The 25,930-nt window shown below is 39.7% G+C and overlaps 1 protein-coding gene across 1 annotated transcript; it reads left to right on the top strand.

Moving 5' to 3' along the window:
- Window positions 1-648: 648 nt before the first annotated feature.
- Window positions 649-23,288, top strand: LOC307129347 (uncharacterized protein; the record flags this gene model as incomplete). Its single annotated transcript, XM_079821675.1, has 12 exons — window positions 649-751; window positions 1,797-1,959; window positions 2,069-2,261; window positions 3,607-3,714; window positions 4,223-4,330; window positions 6,077-6,184; window positions 7,329-7,436; window positions 8,150-8,212; window positions 8,848-10,831; window positions 10,943-11,011; window positions 19,609-19,737; window positions 23,065-23,288. The coding sequence occupies 12 exons, from the start codon at window positions 649-651 to the stop codon at window positions 23,286-23,288; spliced, it is 3,360 nt and encodes a 1,119-aa protein (XP_079677801.1).
- Between the last annotated feature and the right edge of the window lie 2,642 nt (window positions 23,289-25,930).

Here is a 25,930-nt window from a genome sequence, read left to right as displayed (position 1 = left end):
GCACATGTTGAAATCATATTTTTATCAGGGCACATGTTGGAATATAATCTCGCGGGGGGAGGGGGGGTTTGCACTCGATGTCAGGCTCCTGTTTATAGTGTTTGACTGTAATTATGAAGAATTAAAGATCAGTATTTGTTTATTTACATTTAAAGTGAATTTGTAGACTACATATAATCCACAGATCATTACCAAAGGGCTTCAGAGAGAAATTAAGTAAAATTAAACAACTAAAATGGTAAGTAGCTTTATGAATAAATTATTAAACTTATTTTTAGTTAAATAAATAGTAGTTATAAACCAGGGTTTGTAGGTGAATCGTGCAGAAGAATAAGTTAATCATTTTTAAATAATTTCTCATGGCTACTGTACAATATATAGGAACATATTTTTATTTGTGAGCGATTAGAGTCTAAGTGAACATAGTGAGTTGATGCCTTTAAGGCTAGTGTTGTGCCAGACATTGATTATCCTTGTTCTATTGTCATTGCATACATTGTGATAAAATGACCGTGTGTACATGAGAGTAATACAGTACAGTGTTACATTACAATAACATTATTATCTGCTTATTGAAAATACTAGTTTAATTTTGCATGTCTCCCCATTTTCACACTAATTCTTTACACATCTTTTTCCAAGTTTGAAATGCCACCACGAATCAGCCCCCTTAAGGATGCCGTGCATCATGTGGTTTCAAAGACTGACAAGACATTCAAATTAGATGTGAAGTATATAAATGCAGAGAAAGGTAAGGTGGTGTATGGTGTGATTTATCAGTCATTAAAGGGGGGGTGAAACACTCATTTTCAGTCAATCTTGTGTAAATCTTGAGTGTCTATAGAGTAGTATTGCATCTTTCATATCTCCGAAAAGTCTTTAGTTTTATTATTTTTATAAAAGAAAGATACGCTGTACCGAGTCTTTCCGAAAAAAGCTGAGCGGCTGTGGACGTATCGTTCAGGCAGAGCTAAAGAATGACGAGCGCACGCAACTCTTGTGTTGAGCTATGCATATTTACAGAGAAAAACAATGGAATCGATAGCTAACAATACAAAGACATTTGAAGCATTTTTACTCACCGCCTGCTACCAACACACGACCGTGAACCTTAATCGCTGGGACCGCTCCATCTTTCAGCATTAGACCAGCTACAAATCCTGAGTTGAACTGGGGCTTGTTTATAAACCATCGTCGCCGAAATTCAGGGAACAAACAAACACTTGCACAACTCCTGCTCCGAAAAAACAAACTCCATCCACTGTCCCATTAACGCTAGGTTCTTTGGGAAGCTGTGCAGGGTTGTCTTGCTTTGGTGACATTGTTGATTCAGTGAAGTCCTGTGACTGCAGTGCAGCCGGCTTAAGCGTTTGCTCTCGCTCTAGTCGCGCGCGCGCGCGCCTTTCCAAGGACATTCCGCCCCATGTGACGTCACACTCGAAAAAACTTTCCAAAACTTATGAGAAACCGGAAGGAGTATTTTTGGCACAGAAATACTCCATCAATCGTCCAACTTTAAAAAAAAAAACTTTGTCCATGTTTAGGATGGGAATCCAAGTCTTTAACAGTGTAAAAAGCTCAGTATGCATGAAACAGCATTTCACCCCCCCCTTAATTACTATCATATGCATGTCCTAACCATAATCTTATGAGCATCTGGGTACATTACTTAGGCACCTGTTGCAGCTTATTTAAAATCAGCTAACTATTGATGTATTTTGTGTTTGTGTGTGTAATTGGTGTTCTTTATCTGCAAGATTTTCTTTTTGTGAATGTTTTTTTTCTGTAATTTGCAGGACGAGGTCTATTTGCAAAGGGTTCCTTTTGCAAAGGAGATTTTGTTGTTGAGTACAGGGGAGAGATGATAAATGATGCAGAACTGCAGAGGAGAAGAAAGCGTTACCACGCGTCCTGTGCTGCGTTTATGTTTGATTTCAAGTGGCGAGGGAAAACATGGTGGTAAGATGTCAAGTTGAACAAAAGCTATATACCTTATGCTATACTATAGTAAAAAAAAAAAAAAAGACTGAGAGTATTACTCATTTTCTTATGTTTTCATATTTTTAAGCATTGATGCCTCAAGAGAAGATGAATCCTTTGGGCGGATAGTTAATGATGACCACAAACATCCAAATTGTAAGATGAAGAAAATTGATGTGAATGGAAAGCCCCACCTTTGTCTTTTTACCCTTCATGACATTAAAGAAGGAGAAGAAATCACCTATGATTATGGAGGAGAAGACTACCCATGGAGAACACAAGTATGTTGCAAGGCACTGTGTACATAATAGCTCATTGTTGCAACGTGTCAAGCAAGTTGGTTGTTGATTAGATTAAAATTTGAATCTATTCGAAATATATTAATCTAACTTACCCGTATTACTATTTTAATACAAATTGTAATGGGTATACACCAATAAATGATATCCAAATCTCAGAAAGCTTCAATCCAAGTTAAGTGACTTTTAGGTGAATGTTTCTCTTTTGCCCCTAAACTTTATACGTTTAAGTCAGGGTTTTTGCTGCATAGAGAAATATGAGGCTGCCGCCTCCGTCAAATTTCGTGCCGCCTCCGTCTGTCGACAACTCAAACAGGCAGTCACTTGCTCAGATTAGGCATGTTGTGATAATTAAATAATCATCAGAAATATATATTGTCACATGATCCTTCAGCAATCAATATTAGTATATTATGATTTGCTGGTACAAAGTTCTAAATACTAGTCCTACTAAATACTATTTGTGCAATAAGTATGGTCCATTAATGACCACTTAAAACATTTGTCTTCTAATATTTGTATTATTATTTATATTACAATTAGTGTAGTAATTAAGGTTAAAATGGAGAATTCCACTGCAAAGAGGCAAGTTAGAGTCATTTTGTGGCTGCATGTAATGCCATTATTGGTGCATGCATGCTCTTTAATAAATATACATGTAGTCTAGTTGCTCAAAAAAGTATTGCAGATCATAACTGCTTACTTATTTGTGAAATTTTAAAATGTTAATAATAGTGAATAGTAATGAATGCAAGTAAATATACTTTAACCCCTCAAAAAAGTTTAAAATAGTGCTAAAAGGCAAACTTATTTTTCCTGATGTACAGTAGGATATATACATATGAATTCATACTGAATAAAGATCGAAATCGATATTTGTGCCCATCGTCTCATAAGCTAATGTTGATTTTAGGCATCTATGCTGTAAATCCACCAGTTAGCTATGGTGTTGCGGCACATACATTATGCAGGTTATATAAATTTTATGCAAGTTATTTTGCCACACAATATATTTAGAGTTTTCCTTTAACTAAAACTAGACTAACAAAAAATATATAATATATATATTATATAATATATAATATATAGATATGTGAATGACTAAAACTAACAAGGACATTTGGCACAAGACTAAGACTAAATTAAAAATAGGTGACAAAATTAACACTACCACCTCCGCCTCATTTTGAGCCAGGAAAAACCCTGGTTTAAGTTATATGTGGCATACAATGGCCATATTGCATTTCACGATCACAAACAAAATCCAGTGGTTACAAACAATGATCCATGTCCTAATATCTTGTCATATGACTGTTGTCTGTTACAGATGTGCAGCATTGCTGTTAATACCAGCGCAGCAGGTCACGGTGATCCTTCTGTCCGGTACGAGACTCAGATGGACGAGGAATCGGCTCAGATCAGCTCTCCTCAACAGGTACGTTCATGTTCATCACTGAAAATGTAACTCTTTGCCCTGTTTTAGTGTTTTTAAAGCATATTTTGATGCGTATCTGGTGTAAATCCCCAAACCCAACAGTTTAATGACAGGTGTCCAGTGTCTCAGTGGTAGAGGAGAATCTAGGGCCAGTTTTGTCCTCCACAGGGATTTTTTCCGGGTTAATAGTTGCTTTAAAGTGGACACTCACGACGTCCCCACAACACACTTTCAGTCAGTGTTTGAGTTCAAACTTGTTTTTTGAACTGGATGAAACTGGTCCCCATAAGGAACTTTAACAGTGTGTGTGTTTGAGGTCCTCATGAAGCCTGTTTTATTCCAGATGTGTGTGTGTGTGTGTGCAGACAGAGTTTGACTGGACAGTAGTACATGTTTAAAGATGAAGTTGCTCTGTCTTTCTCTCTGAAGTCATGCGGTGTCGTCTTCAGACTTCTCTCTTGTGTTTCCATGTCCTAATATCTTGTCATATGACTGTTGTCTGTTACAGATGTGCAGCATTGCTGTTAATACCAGCGCATCAGGTCACGGTGATCCTTCTGTCCGGTACGAGACTCAGATGGACGAGGAATCGGCTCAGATCAGCTCTCCTCAACAGGTACGTTCATGTTCATCACTGAAAATGTAACTCTTTGCCCTGTTTTAGTGTTTTTAAAGCATATTTTGATGCGTATCTGGTGTAAATCCCCAAACCCAACAGTTTAATGACAGGTGTCCAGTGTCTCAGTGGTAGAGGAGAATCTAGGGCCAGTTTTGTCCTCCACAGGGATTTTTCCCGGGTTAATAGTTGCTTTAAAGTGGACACTCACGACGTCCCCACAACACACTTTCAGTCAGTGTTTGAGTTCAAACTTGTTTTTTGAACTGGATGAAACTGGTCCCCATAAGGAACTTTAACAGTGTGTGTGTTTGAGGTCCTCATGAAGCCTGTTTTATTCCAGATGTGTGTGTGTGTGTGCAGACAGAGTTTGACTGGACAGTAGTACATGTTTAAAGATGAAGTTGCCCTGTCTTTCTCTCTGAAGTCATGCGGTGTCGTCTTCAGACTTCTCTCTTGTGTTTCCATGTCCTAATATCTTGTCATATGACTGTTGTCTGTTACAGATGTGCAGCATTGCTGTTAATACCAGCGCATCAGGTCACGGTGATCCTTCTGTCCGGTCAGAGACTCAGATGGACGAGGAATCGGCTCAGATCAGCTCTCCTCAACAGGTACGTTCATGTTCATCACTGAAAATGTAACTCTTTGCCCTGTTTTAGTGTTTTTAAAGCATATTTTGATGCGTATCTGGTGTAAATCCCCAAACCCAACAGTTTAATGACAGGTGTCCAGTGTCTCAGTGGTAGAGGAGAATCTAGGGCCAGTTTTGTCCTCCACAGGGATTTTTCCCGGGTTAATAGTTGCTTTAAAGTGGACACTCACGACGTCCCCACAACACACTTTCAGTCAGTGTTTGAGTTCAAACTTGTTTTTTGAACTGGATGAAACTGGTCCCCATAAGGAACTTTAACAGTGTGTGTGTTTGAGGTCCTCATGAAGCCTGTTTTATTCCAGATGTGTGTGTGTGTGTGTGCAGACAGAGTTTGACTGGACAGTAGTACATGTTTAAAGATGAAGTTGCTCTGTCTTTCTCTCTGAAGTCATGCGGTGTCGTCTTCAGACTTCTCTCTTGTGTTTCCATGTCCTAATATCTTGTCATATGACTGTTGTCTGTTACAGATGTGCAGCATTGCTGTTAATACCAGCGCAGCAGGTCACGGTGATCCTTCTGTCCGGTCAGAGACTCAGATGGACGAGGAATCGGCTCAGATCAGCTCTCCTCAACAGGTACGTTCATGTTCATCACTGAAAATGTAACTCTTTGCCCTGTTTTAGTGTTTTTAAAGCATATTTTGATGCGTATCTGGTGTAAATCCCCAAACCCAACAGTTTAATGACAGGTGTCCAGTGTCTCAGTGGTAGAGGAGAATCTAGGGCCAGTTTTGTCCTCCACAGGGATTTTTCCCGGGTTAATAGTTGCTTTAAAGTGGACACTCACGACGTCCCCACAACACACTTTCAGTCAGTGTTTGAGTTCAAACTTGTTTTTTGAACTGGATGAAACTGGTCCCCATAAGGAACTTTAACAGTGTGTGTGTTTGAGGTCCTCATGAAGCCTGTTTTATTCCAGATGTGTGTGTGTGTGTGTGTGTGTGTGCAGACAGAGTTTGACTGGACAGTAGTACATGTTTAAAGATGAAGTTGCTCTGTCTTTCTCTCTGAAGTCATGCGGTGTCGTCTTCAGACTTCTCTCTTGTGTTTCCATGTCCTAATATCTTGTCATATGACTGTTGTCTGTTACAGATGTGCAGCATTGCTGTTAATACCAGCGCATCAGGTCACGGTGATCCTTCTGTCCGGTACGAGACTCAGATGGACGAGGAATCGGCTCAGATCAGCTCTCCTCAACAGGTACGTTCATGTTCATCACTGAAAATGTAACTCTTTGCCCTGTTTTAGTGTTTTTAAAGCATATTTTGATGCGTATCTGGTGTAAATCCCCAAACCCAACAGTTTAATGACAGGTGTCCAGTGTCTCAGTGGTAGAGGAGAATCTAGGGCCAGTTTTGTCCTCCACAGGGATTTTTCCCGGGTTAATAGTTGCTTTAAAGTGGACACTCACGACGTCCCCACAACACACTTTCAGTCAGTGTTTGAGTTCAAACTTGTTTTTTGAACTGGATGAAACTGGTCCCCATAAGGAACTTTAACAGTGTGTGTGTTTGAGGTCCTCATGAAGCCTGTTTTATTCCAGATGTGTGTGTGTGTGTGTGTGTGTGTGTGTGTGTGTGTGCAGACAGAGTTTGACTGGACAGTAGTACATGTTTAAAGATGAAGTTGCTCTGTCTTTCTCTCTGAAGTCATGCGGTGTCGTCTTCAGACTTCTCTCTTGTGTTTCCATGTCCTAATATCTTGTCATATGACTGTTGTCTCTTACAGATGTGCAGCATTGCTGTTAATACCAGCGCAGCAGGTCACGGTGATCCTTCTGTCCGGTCAGAGACTCAGATGGACGAGGAATCGGCTCAGATCAGCTCTCCTCAACAGGTACGTTCATGTTCATCACTGAAAATGTAACTCTTTGCCCTGTTTTAGTGTTTTTAAAGCATATTTTGATGCGTATCTGGTGTAAATCCCCAAACCCAACAGTTTAATGACAGGTGTCCAGTGTCTCAGTGGTAGAGGAGAATCTAGGGCCAGTTTTGTCCTCCACAGGGATTTTTTCCGGGTTAATAGTTGCTTTAAAGTGGACACTCACGACGTCCCCACAACACACTTTCAGTCAGTGTTTGAGTTCAAACTTGTTTTTTGAACTGGATGAAACTGGTCCCCATAAGGAACTTTAACAGTGTGTGTGTTTGAGGTCCTCATGAAGCCTGTTTTATTCCAGATGTGTGTGTGTGTGTGTGCAGACAGAGTTTGACTGGACAGTAGTACATGTTTAAAGATGAAGTTGCTCTGTCTTTCTCTCTGAAGTCATGCGGTGTCGTCTTCAGACTTCTCTCTTGTGTTTCCATGTCCTAATATCTTGTCATATGACTGTTGTCTCTTACAGATGTGCAGCATTGCTGTTAATACCAGCGCAGCAGGTCACGGTGATCCTTCTGTCCGGTCAGAGACTCAGATGGACGAGGAATCGGCTCAGATCAGCTCTCCTCAACAGGTACGTTCATGTTCATCACTGAAGTGTTGCACATTTTTACCGTTGCAAATGTGGCAAGTATGTGTATTTTGTACATTGTCAACTGCTTTTTGTCACTTAAAGGGATATTTCATCCAAAAATGAAAATTAGCCCATGATTTACTCTCCCTCAAGTCTTCCTAGGTGTGTATGACATTCTTCTTTCAGACAAATAAAATCTGAGTTATTACAAAAGTCCAGGCTAATCCAAGCATTAGAATGGCAGTAATAGTTGCTCTGTTTTTGAAGTCCGTAAAAAATGCATCTGTCCGTCAAATAACTGCTCCACACGGCTCCAGGGGTGTTAATAAAGGCCTTCTGAAGCGATTCGATGCGTTTGTGTAAGAAAAATATCCATACAACTTTATAAAGTAAACTTTCGGCCGATCGCCTTCCCTGTTCAATTTATGGAAAAATTGTTGAAAGTTTTTGGGTGAACTATCCCTTTAATTAGAAGCGCCACAATTTTAAAATCGTCTTCTGTTAGTTACATAGCGACGAAACAGACATTTAGAAGTTTATTTTAAAATGCAAGTATTGAAACAAAACAAAAAAACCTCTGTAAATTTGCATTTTTGCAATGCTATAATTGTCCAATTGGATGATCAAAAGTTCTACACACACTTGCAGTCTTATTTTTGAACCTCAAATACTATTTTATAATAATTCATGTTGATTATACTTTTTGTTTACAGATTGTGACACAGCTCCAAAATGAGGTTTTTGTACCCAGACTGAGACGGACTAAAAGTGTCATGGTAAGTCTTCTAGTAATTGGCCCTTGACTATCCTGAAATTATTATTATTTTATGATCATGCACTTACTTTGCGTCTGTGCTTCTCAGTTCACTCGTTTTTGACAAGCTTTGGAGTTTTTTCATCTTTTGCACCTAGCTTATAAATTGCTAATAACAAAAAGTTAAATGTTCACTGAGCGTTTTCTATGCGATCAAGTGTTTAGATGTCCTCTCGATCAGATTATAAAAAGAATCCAATCCAATAGAAATTTTATTTGGATCTAGCTCAATCGTAGCAATTAAGGTATTTTACATAAAGGCTTTTCAGTTGGATCGAGCCATCAATCGAATTACTAATGGAGTTTGGTTGCATGCAAACGTAGCCATTGTTATTTCATATTGATCAGGGATTTTGCTTAGAGCTGCCATCAAAATGTATTCTCATTATCAATTACTTGGTGACTAGTGTAACTTAATGCAATAAGAATATATTATTGTGAAATCATTTTGACTATAAAATATTAGAGAATCATCAAAAATGGAATACCTAAACAGTTAATTGATTATCACAAATAGTTGCCAATTTATGTCTGTTAATTTACTGATCAATTAATTGTGGCAGTTCAACCCATTTCTAATTAACTTTTTTTTTTTAGCTAAAAGACACAGATCCTCAAGATTCTGGTGAGCTCTTTGATTCTACACCCGAGAGTTCAGATAATTACGTTCCCGATACCACTTCCGACAGTGACAGTGATGTTAGCCTTGCTCTAAACCCAACAAAACGTCAACTTCTTGATGAACTGGATGTTGATGAATCTGGCTCAGTGAGCTCCCCTGACTGTGATTCCACAACCACAGACAAAGTGAACAGCCTTGCGTCTGATGCACCTGGAACAGGAGAAGAACCCAGTTCAAGTCAGAACACAATAGACAGCGTGGTTGTATGTGAATACCAAAAAAGAGATGGCGGTAGAGTGTACAACAAGAGACATTACTGCTTGTATTGCTCTAAACCATACGCTAAGATGGCAAGGCATCTAGAAAGTTCACATGAAAATAAATCAGATGTTGCTCGAGCTCTAAGCTTTCCAAAGGGTTCAAAGGAGAGAAAACAACAGCTGGGTTATATTCGCAACCGAGGAAACTATGCCCACAATGCTGCTGTTATGGAATCAGGAAAGGGGGAACTGGTGCCATACAAACGACCACCTAAAAAAGTGCAGGGAGAAGATTTCATGCATTGTGCATACTGTCAAGGACTTTTTACTAGAAGGGTCCTGTGGCGACACATGCGTTCTTGTAAACTTAAACCCCAGTCAGTCCTCCTCAAACCAGGAAAAAATCGTGTTCAGTCCATGTGTACATACACTGGGCCTGTGCCTTCAAACGTGACCAAACACCTGTGGGGAGTAATCAGTGCCATGAATCCTGACCCAATCACAGATATAATAAAAAATGACACCGTAATTACTGAATTTGGGCAGCGCTTGTTAAACAAAGGTGGGCTATCAGACAAAAACAAACAGTGTGTGCGAGAGAAGATGCGAGAATTGGGACGGTTGATTCACAATGCGAGGAGAGTCACCTCTTTAAAAACAATGGAAGATTGTGTAAATCCAAAGAAGTACATGAAGACTGTCAAGGCTGTCAAGTATACGTGTGGGTATGACAGTGAAACAGACAAATTCATGATTCCATCGCTTGCAAACAAGCTTGGTAATTCCCTGGTCAAAGTAAGCAAACTCTTAAAAGCTCAGGGCTTAATCTCAAATGATGAACAGCTTGTGAAGAATGCCAGTGAGTTTCTTGAAGTCCATGCGAACAAGTGGAATGAGCTGATCTCGGCTACAGCATTGAGGAACATCAGTGAAGCAAAGTGGAATCTGCCCACTATCATGCCCTTTACTGAAGATGTCCAAAAAATGCATACCTATCTCAGTGAAGTGCAAGACGAGTGGTTCAAATTACTTTCCGAAAGTCCCTCTACTAAAGCCTGGATGGAGCTGGCGAAGGTATGTCTAGCCCAGATGATTCTCTTTAACCGGCGCAGGGAAGGAGAGGTGGCCAGCATGCCTCTGTCTGCATTTCTATCAAGAGACACTTCTGATCCGCATGAGGATGTGGACTGGGCACTCTCTGAAGTAGAAAAAAAACTCTGCAGACACTTCACAAGGGTTATCACCAGGGGAAAGCGTGGTCGACCAGTTCCAATACTTCTGACTCCAAAAATGCTGTGTGCCTTAGAACTCCTTGTTAAGCAGAGAGAGGCTTGTGCAGTTTTAAAAGACAATGCCTATATGTTTGCGAGACCAGAAGCCATGACACATTTCCGAGGGTCAGACTGCCTCCGTGGCTTTGCAAAGGCGTGTGGTGCAAAGTGTCCCAAGTCACTGACATCTACCAGACTGCGAAAGCATGCCGCAACCCTTTCAACAGTGCTGAATATGACCGACACAGAGATGGACCAGCTGGCAAACTTTCTTGGACACGACATAAGAATACATCGTGAGTTCTATCGACTCCCTGAGAAGACCCTGCAACTTGCCAAGATCAGCAAAGTCCTAATGGCCCTTGAGCAAGGAAGATTAGCTGAGTTCCATGGCAAGAACTTGGATGAAATTGGGATCGATCCTGATGGTGTGTTATTTTATTTGTCTTTCTTTGATTTTCTGTTTACCATGTTTTCATATACCATGTGTTTATGATCCATTATATACCATTGTTAAGCTGCACTTTCAACTTCCACAGAAAAAGTTCTTGACTGTGATGAGGAAGAAGGGAGCATACAAGAGGAACCCTGTTCATCTACCGTTGACGGTTTGTATTTCTGTCAAAATATACACTACTTAATTTTGCATAGTTTGCATTCATACTTTTCAGTTACGTGACTTGTAAAGACCTGACAGGCAAAAACATTGTTCCAACATTGAAGATGCTCCAGTACGCCTAGGATTGGGTAACAAACTGATACTTTTAAAACGTACCGGTGCCTGAACCAATACTTTAAAAAAAAAAAAGAGACACAAAACAAGGTGGATGAGATTAAAGAATGTCTATTTATTTATTTATTATTATTTAAAACTTTATTACAAGTTTAAAGTATACTTAAATATATAAATAAATACAAAACACAGTTTACTTAAAGGTCCCATGGCATGGCATTTTTCTATTATTTTATAATGTTTCCTGAGGTGTACTTATATTGTTAGAATGACTTTTACATCATAAAATGTCATAATTTAGAAATAAAAGGCATTTTTTCTATACTGCTGTTTGCCCTGTGGCTGAATGCCCTGCTTCAAGAGGTGTGTCTGCTGTGAGACTTCAGTAAAAACGCCCACTGTTGTGATTGGCTGACATCTTTGCATTTTAAATGAGCGGAGGGGGCGTGGTTTAACTTGGTCTACGAGGCACGAGCAGGCACGAGCTGCTGCCAGAGAGACGGATGGACCTGAGTTCACTTCACATCAGTTCTCAGCATGTCTGAACTGTTGTAGTTACAGCATATACTTCAGGTTATTAGTCTATTTCTAGTCGGAGGGACTGTCACTCATGTCAGAAAGTTAGTAACTTTAGTAAATTATGGATCAGCGCTGACTGGAGACGCCAACCGTTTAGAACGATTCAGTCCGATTTGGTGAACTGATTCGGTTCACTAAAAAGAACAGGTTCAAAAGAAAGATCGTTCGCGAACCGGACATCACTAACGTACCAGAGACGGAGCTCAGCGATCGCTAACAAAGTTATTTATAGTACCTACTGAGTTATGAGAGCGCTGTCAGTCAGCGCGAGTTTATTGTGTTTGTATCTGAGAGTTCTGAATAAACACGAGTCCCAGTCACACCGAGTCCGTCTTCATCATTATTACCAACTTTGTAACACATGCAAAGTACCATTACAGCTGTCGAGATGAACGAGTTAAAAGTAAGTGTTGATAATAGCATTATTTTTAAAATAAAATAAGTGTCAGTGCACAGCGCAAACAAAGGCAAGGCAAGGCAAGGCAAGTTTATTTGTATAGCACATTTCATACACAGTGGCAATTCAAAGTGCTTTACACAGAAATGAAATAAAAATATTACAGTTATAATAGGAATTAAAAGAAATAAAAAATAAAGAAAACATTGAAAGATAAAAATAAAGAGTATAATTAAAAATAAAAACAGGGTTAAATTTAAGCATATAAATTAAAATGCAAGCAGTTCGGACAAAGCACGTACAGTGGCACAGTGCTCATTCAGTAAATGCACAGCTGAACAAATGTGTTTTGAGTCTGGATTTGAAAGTGGCTACTGTTGGAGCACATCTGATCTGTTCAGGAAGCTGGTTCCAGCTACGGCTGGCATAATAGCTAAACGCAGACTCTCCTTGCTTTGGGTGAACCCTTGGTATTTCTAATTGACTTGATCCTGATGATCTGAGTGATCTGTTGGGTTTGTATTTAATCAGCATATCTGCAATGTATTGAGGTCCTAGGTCATTTAGTGATTTATATACAAGTAATAGCACTTTAAAATCGATCCTAAATGTAACTGGAAGCCAGTGTAAAGATCTGAGGACTGGTGTGATACGGTCATATTTTCTGGTTCTGCTCAGGATCCTGGCAGCAGCGTTCTGTATGAGCTGCAGCTGTCTAATGGTCTTTTTGGGAAGGCCGGTGAGGAGACCATTACAATAGTCCACCCTACTGGTAATAAAAGCATGAACGAGTTTCTCTAAGTCTTGCCTGGAAACAAAGCATCTAATTCTTGATATGTTTTTGAGATGATAGTAAGCGGATTTAGTTATTGCTTTGACATGACTATTGAAACTCAGGTCTGACTCCAAAATCACACCAAGATTCCTGACTTGATTTTTTGATTTCAGGCCTTTAGCCTCAAGATATGCATTCACCTTGAGAATTTCATCTTTGTTTCCAAATGTAGTAATTTCAGTTTTGTCTTTGTTTAACTGAAGAAAGTTTTGGCACATCCAACTGTTAACTTCATCAATGCATTTACATAGAGAGTCAATGGGGCTGTAGTCATTAGGTGATAGGGCTAAGTAGATCTGGGTGTCGTCAGCATAGCTGTGGTAAGCCATTTTGTTATTTTTCATTATTTGGCTGAGTGGCAGCATATACAGGTTGAATAGTAGTGGTGCAAGAATTGACCCTTGTGGGACTCCGCATGTCATGGATGTCCACTCAGACTTATGGTCACCTATACTCACATAATAACCTCTCCCTTCTAAGTATGACCTGAACCATTTGAGGACCATTCCAGAAAGCCCAACCCAATTTTCTAGCCTGTCAAGAAGTATTTTGTGGTCAACAGTGTCGAATGCAGCACTGAGGTCCAGTAGTACCAGAATTGATGTTTTGCCTGTATCTGTATTGAGGCGAAAATCATTTATAATCTTTATGAGCGCTGTCTCTGTGCTGTGATGCGGTCGGAAACCAGATTGAAAATTGTCAAAGTATCCGTTTGAGTTCAAGAATTTGTTCAGCTGACTGAAAACAACTTTTTCAATGATCTTGCCTATGAAGGGGAGATTTGAGATTGGTCTGTAGTTGCTCAGTATGGAGTTATCCAGATTTCTCTTTTTCAGGAGAGGCTTTACTACTGCGGTTTTTAGGGAGTTTGGAAAAGTCCCAGAAAGAAGTGAGGAGTTTACAACTTCTAGGAGATCTGCTTCCAAACAGTTAAACACACTTTTGAAAAAAGAAGTGGGGAGTGTGTCAAGGGCGCAGGTTGATGTTTTAAGGTGCTGTACTGTTTCTTCTAAAATTTTACCATCAATTGCTTCGAAATCAGTCATAGTAACTTTCTGAGGCTGTGGTCTGATCTGATTCACCCCAGAGAAACTCAAGGATGTGCTAATCGCATTTCTGATATTAATGATTTTCTCTGAGAAGAAGGAAGCAAACTCACTACATTTGCTGTCTGAGAGCATTTCACTGGGAATGTGACTCGGGGGGGTTTGTTAGTCTCTCTACAGTAGCAAAGAGAGTGCGTGTGTTGTTTATGTTTCTGTTTATAATATTTGAAAAGAAGGTCTGTCTAGCTTTGCCTAGTTCCACATTGAAAGCACGAAGACTGTCTTTATAGATCTTATAATGGACTACAAGTTTTGTCTTTCGCCACATGCGTTCCGATTTCCTGCATTGTCTTTTCATTAATTGCACTGCTGTTGAGTTTCTCCAAGGTGCTTTTTGTTTGCCACTCTTTTTTCTGACTTTCACAGGAGCAATATCATCAATTACACCCTTAACTTTTGAGTTAAAAGAGTCAAGGAGAAAATCAACAGAGTCTGCAGATATGCTTGGTGTTAGAGATATAGCCTTCATAAACAGCACACTAGTGTTCTCATTTAAGCATCTCTTTTTGACAGAGACAGATCTAGTTTCAATGGCAGGAGAGATTGATATATCAAAGAAAATACAGAAATGATCAGACAGTGCCACATCCTTAATAACTATTGATGAAATATTTAGACCCTTACTGATAAGTAAATCTAGAGTGTGTACACGATCATGTGTGGGTCCGTGAACATGTTGTGTCAAATCAAAAGTGTTAAGAACAGTCATGAGATCTTTTGTTGTACTGGATTCAGCATTGTCAATGTGAATGTTAAAATCCCCAGCAATAGCAAAACAGTCATACTCAGATGAGATTGCTGATAACAGCTCTGTAAAGTCATCAATAAAGGCCGGAGAATATTTCGGAGGCCTATAAATAATGATAAGCAGGATGCGTGGAGCACCTTTTAGCACAATGCCCAGATATTCTAGAGACAAATAGTCACCAAATGATACTTGCTTACATTGATAAACATCTTTAAATAGAGCAGCGACCCCCCCCCCCCCCCCCTTCTGACTGGTCTGCAGACACTCATAAAAGTAAAGTTAGGAGGGGCTGTTTCATTGAGGACTGTTGCACTGCAGCTGTCTTCTAGCCACGTTTCATTTAGAAGCAAAAAATCTAGGTTGTTTGTGGATATTAAGTCGTTGACTAGAAATGATTTGTTTTTAAGTGAACGGATGTTTAAGAGTGCTAACTTAACAGTATTAATTTTATTTTTTTCCCCCATAGTAATCTTAGTTTGACAATTAACAGGCAGCAGATTAGATGGGTTTGCCATACGGCCTGAGAAAGCCTTGGACTTTCTATCACGTACCAGAACAGAAATAGAGAAAGATAAAGGCACACTGGATTCACGCATGTTTTGTAAACATTTGATAAGATTGCTGGTGACTTTGCGAGGACCCAGAACACGTCACTGAGAGCTGGTATCAGTTGTTTTTGGTGCAGATGGAGGAGGGTGTGTGCCCTGACGTTGTGACCGAAGAAATCTCACAGGAGGAGGGGCAGAGCGAGCTGGGCCCACAGTCTTTGGTGGTTGTGGGCCTTGACGCTTTTTGGTTGATATCTGGGGGCTCGCAGCGATCGAGTGTGATTGTCTGTTTCCAGTATAAACAAAATCCATTTTCTCTGTGAAGCTCAGAGGCGGGGATGCTGTAGAGCGGAATAACATGTCTGGTGAGGGGGGCTGTTTCTCTGGTGTTACCGGAAGCTGCAATATGTTATCGTCCGGTTCAAGGAGTGACATTTCTTCCAGCCTATTGCTTATATTACATATAAGTTTTAAAATTTCACCAGTGTCACTCCTGATGGTCCCCATTTTTACCAGTGCCTCCACAGACTCCACAGTATGGGCTGAGATGTTACTGTTTAGTGCCTCGATCTGTGTCATTTGGAGCAGTTCTAATTCGTCACAGTCTATCTGTGGTGAGCTCTGAGGGCGGGGCTCAGCTGGGAGTGTGTCCATGAGAAGTGGTTGTTGTGGCTGCGTGGTGTTATCATTGTCCTTGTGGGGTGTATCAACCGCATGTCCATTCAGATGCTGAAATGAAGTCCTGTGATCGTACTTTACTGGTGTGTGTGTGCCATCCAGGTTGAGTGGGTTAGCACACACAGCTGAAGGATGATGAAGGGAAAAATAAATATTGTCCTTTAGCACTCTTGCACCGAGTTTGTTTGGGTGGAGGCCATTTGATGTAAACAGTTGTCTCTGACTCCAGAAGAGATTAAAATTGTCGATTAAAGTTCACTCCCTTCATGTTGCAGGTTTTTTGCAGCCATGTATTAAGCCCAAGTAGCCGTGAAAACCTATTTGTTCCTTTTGCTGGAAGTGGTCCACTGATGAACGGCTGAACTTTCAGTTTCCTAAGTGTTTCAAAAAGTTCATTAAAATCCCTCTTTAGAAGTTCTGACTCCTCTCTCTGAATATCGTTCTTTCCCACATGAATGATAAGTCGATTTGCAGTCTTGTGTTTCATCAGAATGTTCTTAAGTTCCCTGTTGACATCAGAAACTGTTGCTTGTGGAAGGCAGCATGTAGTTGTATCCCTGCTGCTAATGTTTCTGATTGTTGAGTCGCCCACTATCAGAGTCCTGGGCTCGGCTGCGCTCTGAGCTGAGGGCCGCTGTCTGCTCGACCTTGAGCGCCTGTTAGCATTAGTGTTAGCTGCGGGCTGATTCAATCTGTGTTCGGTCACATTTATCACGTTTGGGGATTCCTCACCCACATTCATTAGCTCTTCAAATCTGTTTTCAAGATGTATATTTGGTGGTAGAAAACTAGTGTTTGCAATCCTTGTGTCTGGGGTAGAGCATGCTACTGCGGCAATATGTGATGCTCGTGACAATCTGATGTCTCGAGTGCCTTTGGGTCTCGCTCCCTGTTTGTTCCATTGATTAGTGTGTTGATCAGTTACTTGTTTCTCTACATGTTGAGTAGCACTACATTTATGGGACTCACCGGCAGTGTGCAGAGGGCGATCATGATGAAGCTCTGCTGTGTGATTCGTCTGGTTGGATGGTTCCGTAAATAACTTTGTTTCAAGAACTGCAATCCTTTGTAAAAGTCTGTGGCAGTTTGTGCAGCAAGTAGATTCTAGAAGAGGCATTTTCTTATCCTTTTGAATGTAGGCAGCTGTGTTTTCTCTTCTCCGGAATGTAAGCTGGAGGCAGTGGGAGGCTGGTCGGTTGAAATATTCCGCTTTTTGTTTAGGAATTCAGTCACCAGAGTTTCTAATTTTATCATTGGAGTCAAGCTTTGTCGTTTGAGCAATGTGCTGATTTGCTGAAGTTGTAAAATATAGAAGCGATAGAGCAAAGCGCGGAGCAGTAAGCAAGAGCGTCCGAACAGTAGCGAAGCAGGAAGTAAAAAAGCCAAAGACACAACAGCAGTAATCGAATGTAATCCAGTTTATTGTGGGGCTAGGCTGGCTAGCCCGAATATGCTCACGCTTACTCCCTTCTGCTTAATCTTACGCCGCGTTTGGTGCCTCCGCTGTCGGCGTGTGTGAGGCCGATGTTGAGCAGAAACTCATGACTGTATGCACATTTTAGAACCGGTAGACGCGACGAGGACGTACAAAAACACTGACTCACAAGATAGAAAACACGAAAACACCGTTCTGTCTGGAGAGAGAGAAGCCGCTGCGTGTGCACGAAAAATAAATAATTAGCTACACATCAGAAATCACTGATCACAGATCAGAAGGAACTGAAAAAAGACTTCTGTTTTCATCTGTACATCCAAACACTGAGAAACTGCCAGCATTCACTCGTTCACAAGGAATGATCTCTCGAGCGTTTGCATGGGCGTGCCAGATTCTCTGGGCGGAGGAAAGGGAGGTAACCGTTCCTGTTTGGACGTCAAACCAGGAGACTTCAGGATTGGCTCGTCTGGCCTGTCATTTTCTCAAAGGCAGAGAAAGACAGCCAGAACTCGTGTTTACACCGATCAACATTTCTATCTACTTGGGGACAATATTCAGGCTAGGGGAACTCATATTAATGTTGAAAAACCTCATAAAATGAAAATTTCATGCCATGGGACCTTTACTAATACTAGTGAACTAATTTAACACTAAATAACAGTTACAGTAATAACAGCAGTCGTCTGTGTTCTTGGTCTGCTACAAACCAGCTTCAGCTTTATTGCAGAAATATGACCATATTCTCTGGCTAAATATTCTAGAACGCATCGCCTTATTGTTTCCATGGCGATGCGTCGTGCTTCTCACATGACACACAGCAGCCGTGATAGCTCAGCTATATCGGGTTTATTTCGTTTTTCTTTTTTATTCAAAATATTCACAAACTTGCTAACTTTGTCATGAACTATCTGATATTGGGATTTTCAAATGTGTGTTAGTTGATCTATACTGCGCGATGGGCGGCGCCATATTAGTTTACGCCTCAGAGAATCGGATTTGTCGGATTTACATCACGTAAATTCATTCACGTCTCACAAAACACATGAAAGTAAGTGACCTGAACTGGGAGAAAAATAGAGTAAACTATAGAGTCACTATATAATGTGTATCTGATATGAATAAAACACGTAGTTTATAACTATATAACTATAAGAAGTTATAACTGTCTGAAAGGATTGTTTTTGCCGCTTCCATAGACAATGAGCATTTAAATGTCTGAAACCTAAAATAAACATTGTGGTTGAAAACACTGAGTAGTTGTGATATGTGACGAGCGCTGAGCGTGTCTGTCTCTGGCTCGGCGCCAGCCAAAGTGCGAAAGCACGTTTGAATTTAAGTGGCACCGAATGAGGCATTGAAATCTGCGTTCTGATTTGGTCCGGTACATACCGGTTACATAGGTACCGGGTTTCGGTACCCCAACCCTAAGTACGCCGAGCAAACACTTTTTTGATGAAACTGCTTATTATGTATCGAATGCCTCCAAGCTATTCTTCAACATGTTTTACACTAAACATTCATTCTGGAGTGATTTTTCTTTTTGTGCTACCATAAGATTTGTTTCATTAGAGAAACGTGTACATTTGTCGTAAAATGCTAGCTGATCCACTCTTCTCATGTTGGGTGGGTCATGGCACAGAACGAACCATGTCAAATGATTGTTAATATTACATTTATGCATTTTGTTACATTTACATTTATGCATTTGGCAGACACTTTTATCCAAAGCGACTTACATTGCATTCAAGGTACACATTTTACATTTGTCAGTTCTTGCTTTCCCTGGGAATTGAACCCATGACCTTGGCGTTGCTAGCGCTATGCTCTACTGTTTGACCAACAGGAAAGCTGTAGCTCAAACATTATTTCAATAATATTATTTCAATAATATTGAAATAAAATGGTTAAATACTCAGTTTACTTGAGCTTATGTTTGATTAAATGTCCGCTAGAAAGATTCATGATGTAGATGTAGTTCAATTATACTTGCAATAATGAACACAATTGCACTTTTATGCAAGAATTATTTAAAATCATTAGTGTGACAAATAACACATCAGTTGTGTATTGTCAGCATTCTAGAGTACCGGTTTATATATTTCTGAAAATGTTATTATATAAAATAATGTTGACTTATTTTCCATAGAACCATCAGCAGAGGTGGCACTTCCTCCTTCCGAGAGGAATGATATGCCGCCACCACCCAAGAGACGCAAACCACCATCAGATGAAGAGATGCCTTCAAGAGTCAGTGCTGTGAGGCCTTCTTCCAAAGGTTAACTCTTCACACATTTCTCTTTAGCATGTCTGCTTCTTTCTGTAGATGTACTGTCAGTTTATAGACTAAACTCAATGATCATTTTAGGCCAGGGTATTTTAGGTCAATCAAACAGTGATTTTTACACTAAATGTAATTCTATTTATAGGTAGAGTGCACATAATTTTCCTTGCACTGTAGATGCTGACATAAATACTAGGGCTGTCCTCAACTAAAGATTTTTCTAGTCAACTAGTTGTCGTTCATTTAAGCCAGGGGTGGGGAACGTTGATCCTGGAGGGCCACTCTCTTGCAGTGTTTAGTAGAAAACACTCATCTGCCTGTAAGTTTAGTAATCCTGAAGACCTTGATTAGCTTTAGGTATGTTTGATTAGGGTTGGAGCTAAACTTCCCCTGTGACTAACGACTAATTACATTTTGGTCGACCAAACGTCTTCTAGTCGGCTACCAGTTAGACCACTATTAGGGGGCAGCTAGGGCTGTGACGGTGGAAGTTTCTTACCACCACGGTGGTAATGGACCAACTTCCGGCGGTGGTTAGGTGCGCCAGCGCACGTGTGTGTATATATATAATATATATATATATATAGAATATTACAAATATAAATGAGGCTCAAACATCCATTGAAGCATGCGTGTTTATTTTAGTACTGCAGACAACACACTGCAGCCTGGTAACATTTAAATAAATATTAGTAAATCATGGTAGGCTAATATAAGTTTAGGCTTTGTTTGATTATGCGCTGCGAGAGAAAGCGAAACTAAAAATCTCTAGCGTGTATGAAATGCGCTATACACATAAACTTGACGCATCTTAAAGGGTTAGTTCACCCAAAGAAAATCTTGGTCGACTGAAGTCCTGAAATTTTCGACTAAAAATGATGTTAGGAAAAAAAAAACTTTACATTAATTAGCTGCGCGCTGTGCGCAGTACTTGGTAGCCTTGATGTCTGCCTAAATGAATTCTAAATAAACATAAACTAGTAGGCTATTTGCAGTATATTAAATGGTTTTGCACTGAAATGAGTCTGACACACGAGTCTGTCGGCTCTGACAGCGTGGCATCACATGCACCTGCGCAATATCACAGCCTATGATTTCCCAAAATATAGTAACTTACTATGTTGTCAACTAGTGATATCATCACAAGAACTTTTGAGGAATATGCAACATAATTTAGACAATTGTTTTTGTCATATGTATTATAATAACTGACAGACACTAATATTTCAGCCGCTCTGTGAACATAGGATCAGCTCAGCTTCACGGCTGAGACACGAATAGACTATTAACTTAAAGCTTTTACTCGTAAACACAAAAGGCACGTCCACTTTAATAAAAAAGGAATATTTATTAAACAAGCCAGATCAAGAGCAGAAACAAAATAAATTGCATAACTGAAAAATAAAGCATAGGCTCAAAACTAATACAAACAGTGGCCACACACATTAGGCTCCAAATAAAAAAACATTGAAATATGGCAATTCTGATATGTTCATATAGCCTACTCAAAACAGACGGGGCAACCTAACGCAGACAAGTTAGCTTACCGTCTTTAGGGGATATGACATGTTTGTCGAGCTGTGATATGCAAACTGTTGCTTGCAAAATTAGCATTGTGTCTTTTTTTTCCCCATTTTCTATTTTTTTTTAAATGTTGCCACACTGCCGATGTCTTTGTTGACATGGTAGAAGAGGACTGACTAGGAAAACGCTCTCACAATTAAATAAATAAAACACAGCAAAGTAGCCTAACGTTACTTCAGTCTGTCTCTCTTCTCCAGTGGGTTGGGCTAATCCAAAATAAGTGAAAACAATGGGGGTGTTCTGAAGACAGACTGTTACCTGTGAAACAGGGGTGCTCTGAAAACACCCCCATTAGCAATTAGTGCTCTCCACCTGATGAAATGAACACGACAAAACTGATGAAATGAACGCGGCAAAAAATCGACCAATGAGAATTTTGGTCGAGCCAGAACGTATCGACTAATAATCGACTAATTGACTGGGAGATTACAGTCCTACATCTTCAGAACACAAATTAAGATATTTTAGTGTAAATCCGATGGCTCTGAAAGGCCTCCATTGGCTCAATGCACTTTACACTCTCAAGACCCTTAAAAGACACTAAAGACGTCGATACAAAGTCCATCTCACTACAGTGGTTCTACAATAACTTTATGAATTGGCGAGAATAGTTTTTGTGCGCAAAAAAAACCTAAATAACGACTTGTATAGTGATGACTATTTCAAAACACAGCATCATGAAGCTTCGAAGCGTTATGAATCAGTGAGTCGATTCATGATTCGGATTATGTGTCAAACCGCCAAACTGCTGAAGTCATGTGACTTTGGCGATCCAAACTGCTGAATCGACTCACTGATTCATAACACTTTGAAGCTTCATGATGCAGTGTTTTCAAATCGGTCATCACTATATAAGTCGTTATTTATTTTTTATTTTTTGCGCACAGAAACTATTCTGGTCTCTTCATAAAGTTATTGTAGAACCACTGTAGTGAGATGGGCTTTGTATCGACGTCTTTAGTACCTTTTAAGGGTCTTGAGAGTGTAAAGTGCATTGAGCCAGTGGAGGCCTTTCAGAGCCATCAGATTTACACTAAAATATCTTCATTTGTGTTCTGAAGATGAACGGAGGTCTGACGGGTGTCCAACCACATGAGGGGAAGGACAGAATTTACATTTTTGGGTGAACTAACCCTTTAAGTCTAATAACAAGCACACACTGTGTTCAGTACAATTTGAAGTAAAATGTATATGCCCTACACCGTTTTGTACTTTACCACAGTAAATGACATGACCCCTAATTTAAAGCAAACAAAAGGAAGACCTGTTTATAATCCCATGTGAGAGACGTAAATGAAGATTTGGGAAAATAAATAAGAGATTCCATGTCCAGCAGAATAAAATGGAGTAAGCCTATTGTTAAATTCGTGGAAAATCGGGTGACCAGATCACAAAACGCAAAGCTAAATTTGGCTCAGCTCACAAAGCCTACCTCTCTCGTTCGGCATGAATCCATATGTTTCCATGGGTGCGATGTAACATTTAATTGCAAACCCATTATTTATTTTGTAAACAAAGCTTTGTGCTTCACTCGTGTCACAATATTCACGTCCAAAAAAAGGTGTTTTGGCCGACCACCGCCAGTGCTACTCAGCCCCCGCGGTGGTGCGGTTGTCACGTTTACCGGCACAGCCCTAGGGGCAGCCCTATTAAAAACTGATAATAGGATTCAGAACTTCAGATTGGAATTCTAGCACACACTTTTTATCATTTCAATTATTTTCTGTCCACTTTTAGGTAAAACTACCCAGAAGAAGACACCCTGGCAGCAGACTGAGGTGCAGGCGGTGGAAAGGCACATGAAGCGTTTCATCACATCATTCACTGTACCAGCAAAGAGCGACTGTGACAAATGTTTAAAAGCTGAACCAGAAGCGCTGAAGAACCGCGATTGGAAGACCGTAAAGTTTTACATATATAATCGCATTACAGCTTCCAAAAAGAAATTGCAGTGCAGATAATATGAAGAAACAACTCACTGACATGTCAGGTTTCTTTAGTTGTAGTTTGTTTAAATTCACATGTCTGTGAAATGAAGCACATGTGGAAGTTAAAGTTATTTTTAGGACTGTCAAAAGATTAATTGCGATTAATCACATCCAAAATAAAAGTTTGTGTTTACATAATATATGTGTGTGTACTCTGTGTTTATATATAAATAATAATTATACACACACAAGCATGTATATATTTAAGAAATATTTGCATGTATATACTGTATATACATTTATATAATTTATATTATATATAAATATAATAAATTTTTCTTAAATATATACATGCGTGTGTGTTTTTATATATAAATAATAATTATACAGAGTACACACACCTATATTATGTAAACACAAACTTTTATTTTGGATGAGATTAATCGCGTTTAATCTTTTGACAGCCCTAGTTATTATTTTTCTTATATATGATTTTATTTTTTATACTTTTTATTAACAGGCCAGTTTTGAGGTTTAACTTCATTTGAGTTCTGGAGTTTGGACTCAATAAAAGACTATTTCTGCAGTTGTAATGTGAATAAATGTCTTGAGGTTCAATTTGTAGTAGATTTATTATAGTGATAAGTATCAGGTGAATGAGTAGTAGATGATGCTGGGTGGTTGGCTGTGGTTGAATACTATGTAAAGAAAATAACAATTATAGAAATAATAGTTTGACGAGGAAAGGTTTAATCGTTTTACTTCTGGGTTGAAATACCCAGATAATAATTCACTTCTCTCTTACAACCCTTTGTATTTGAATGGAGCACTTTTTTCTCTGCAACATCAATCACACTGATATCCCAAACAAACATAGAATCAATTGATCCAACCAACAACCCTCAGGCCCGGTTTCACAGACAGGGTTTAGATTAAGCCAGGGTTAGACGTTAGTTCAATAAAGACATTTAAGTTGCTTTTATAATCATGCCTTAGAAAAAAAACAGTACTGGTGTGCATCCTGAGACAAAACTGACACCGTCTCAAAGCATATCTAACATATGCCAGGTAAAACAGCTCAAACATGCATATCAGTCTGGGACTAGCTTAAGCCTTGTCTGTGAAACCGGCCATTGGTTGATTCAGTCTAGAGTGAAGCTTTGCGCATCTAGCACTATTTGCAGGCCTCACTACATCTCCAAATTGAGACATTTTCAACATTTTGAACTTTTGTACTGCTTCTGTTTATTTTAATAATACTTTTTTGTAGATTAAACCATTTGTAAGGGCATATGCAATTTGAAGATTTACTTCAAACAAATGCCTATTAATTGTTTTAGTAATATATTTGTTGTTCTTGCTAGGTCCCCACAAATCAAAAGGGAAGTTGTGTGAATTATGCAAATGAGGTCCCCACAAATCAATTGGGAAGTGTGTGAATTATGCATATAAAATGCAAATTAGGTCCCTGTAAGACATGTTCACTCGATTTTTCATAGGTCCCCATAATACATGGTCAAGTCATTACTTCATCATTTCAGATATCTGAAGGCGTGTATAAGTTAACACTGCTATGGTAAGTATCCCTAATTTTTTTCATACCTCTAGAGCCTTTAGAAAGGGTGGTCCCCACAAGTGATGATCATAAAGTTGGTCCCCATCCAACATGAAAACCAGTATGTGTGTGTGTGTGTGTGTGTGTGTGTGTGTGTGTGTAAATGCATTGGTTTTAAGGTGTGGGGTGGTGAAGTTCTTCCAGAAGAGGTAAGTCTTCAGCTGGATCATCTGCGGAGACGTAGTGTATGGCCTTGATGTAAGGCCCAGCAGTAGAAAACTGCAGTCCAGTCTTCAAGTTTCAAGTTTGTTTTTATTTATATAGCACATTTAAAAACAGCAAACATGGCTGACCAAAGTGCTGAACAAAACACAAGTTAAAGAGACGAGGGCAAAACCCCACATTTATGACATTAGCTTTTCATTTATTGTGAGCTTAAGAAAAAAAAAGGTTTTAAGAGAAGATTTAAAAACGTTAAAGACTGTGCCGATCTGATGTAAACTGGAAGGCAGTTCCACAGCCTAGGGCCGGCAATAGCAAAGGCTCCGTCTCCTCTGTGCTTTAATCGTGATCTGGGGAATGATAAAAGTCTCTTATCACCAGACCTCAGATTTCTTGTGGGATTGCAGGGTTGCCAACTCTCACGCATTTGCCGTGATACTCACGCTTTCAGGCTCTGTCTCACACTCTCACGCTGCCCAACTTAGGGTGTACTCACACTAGGCACGATTGCCTTGTACCGTGCCCGAGCGCGATTGTCCCCCCTCCCCACTCCCCCGCTGGCCTGCACTCACATTGCACTTAACGTACCGGGCCGGAGCACGCTTAAGTCATTCACAATGCAACTTTTTGTTTTGAAGAAGACAGGAAGAAAGGCGCTTTCGCTAATAGACTGCCTAATACATTTATAATTTATGCCGCGCAGCGATTTTCACTTGATTGCACTGCACATATCAGAAGATTATTACGGAGGCAGCTGACTTTGACGGAGGAATTTGCAGCTTTACCCGCAAACTTCAATTCATGTTCATCAATAAGGTGAGAACCAGAACCATTATAAACCTAAATATAATTGAATTAATTGAAAAGTGTATCCAAGTAGTAATAGTTTGGTGTTTGC

Source organism: Gobio gobio (genome assembly GCF_949357685.1).
Source record: "Gobio gobio genome assembly, chromosome: 7".
Lineage (NCBI taxonomy): Eukaryota > Metazoa > Chordata > Actinopteri > Cypriniformes > Gobionidae > Gobio > Gobio gobio.
The sequence above is the reverse complement of the archived record's forward strand: the minus strand, read 5'-3'. Positions and strand labels throughout refer to the sequence as shown.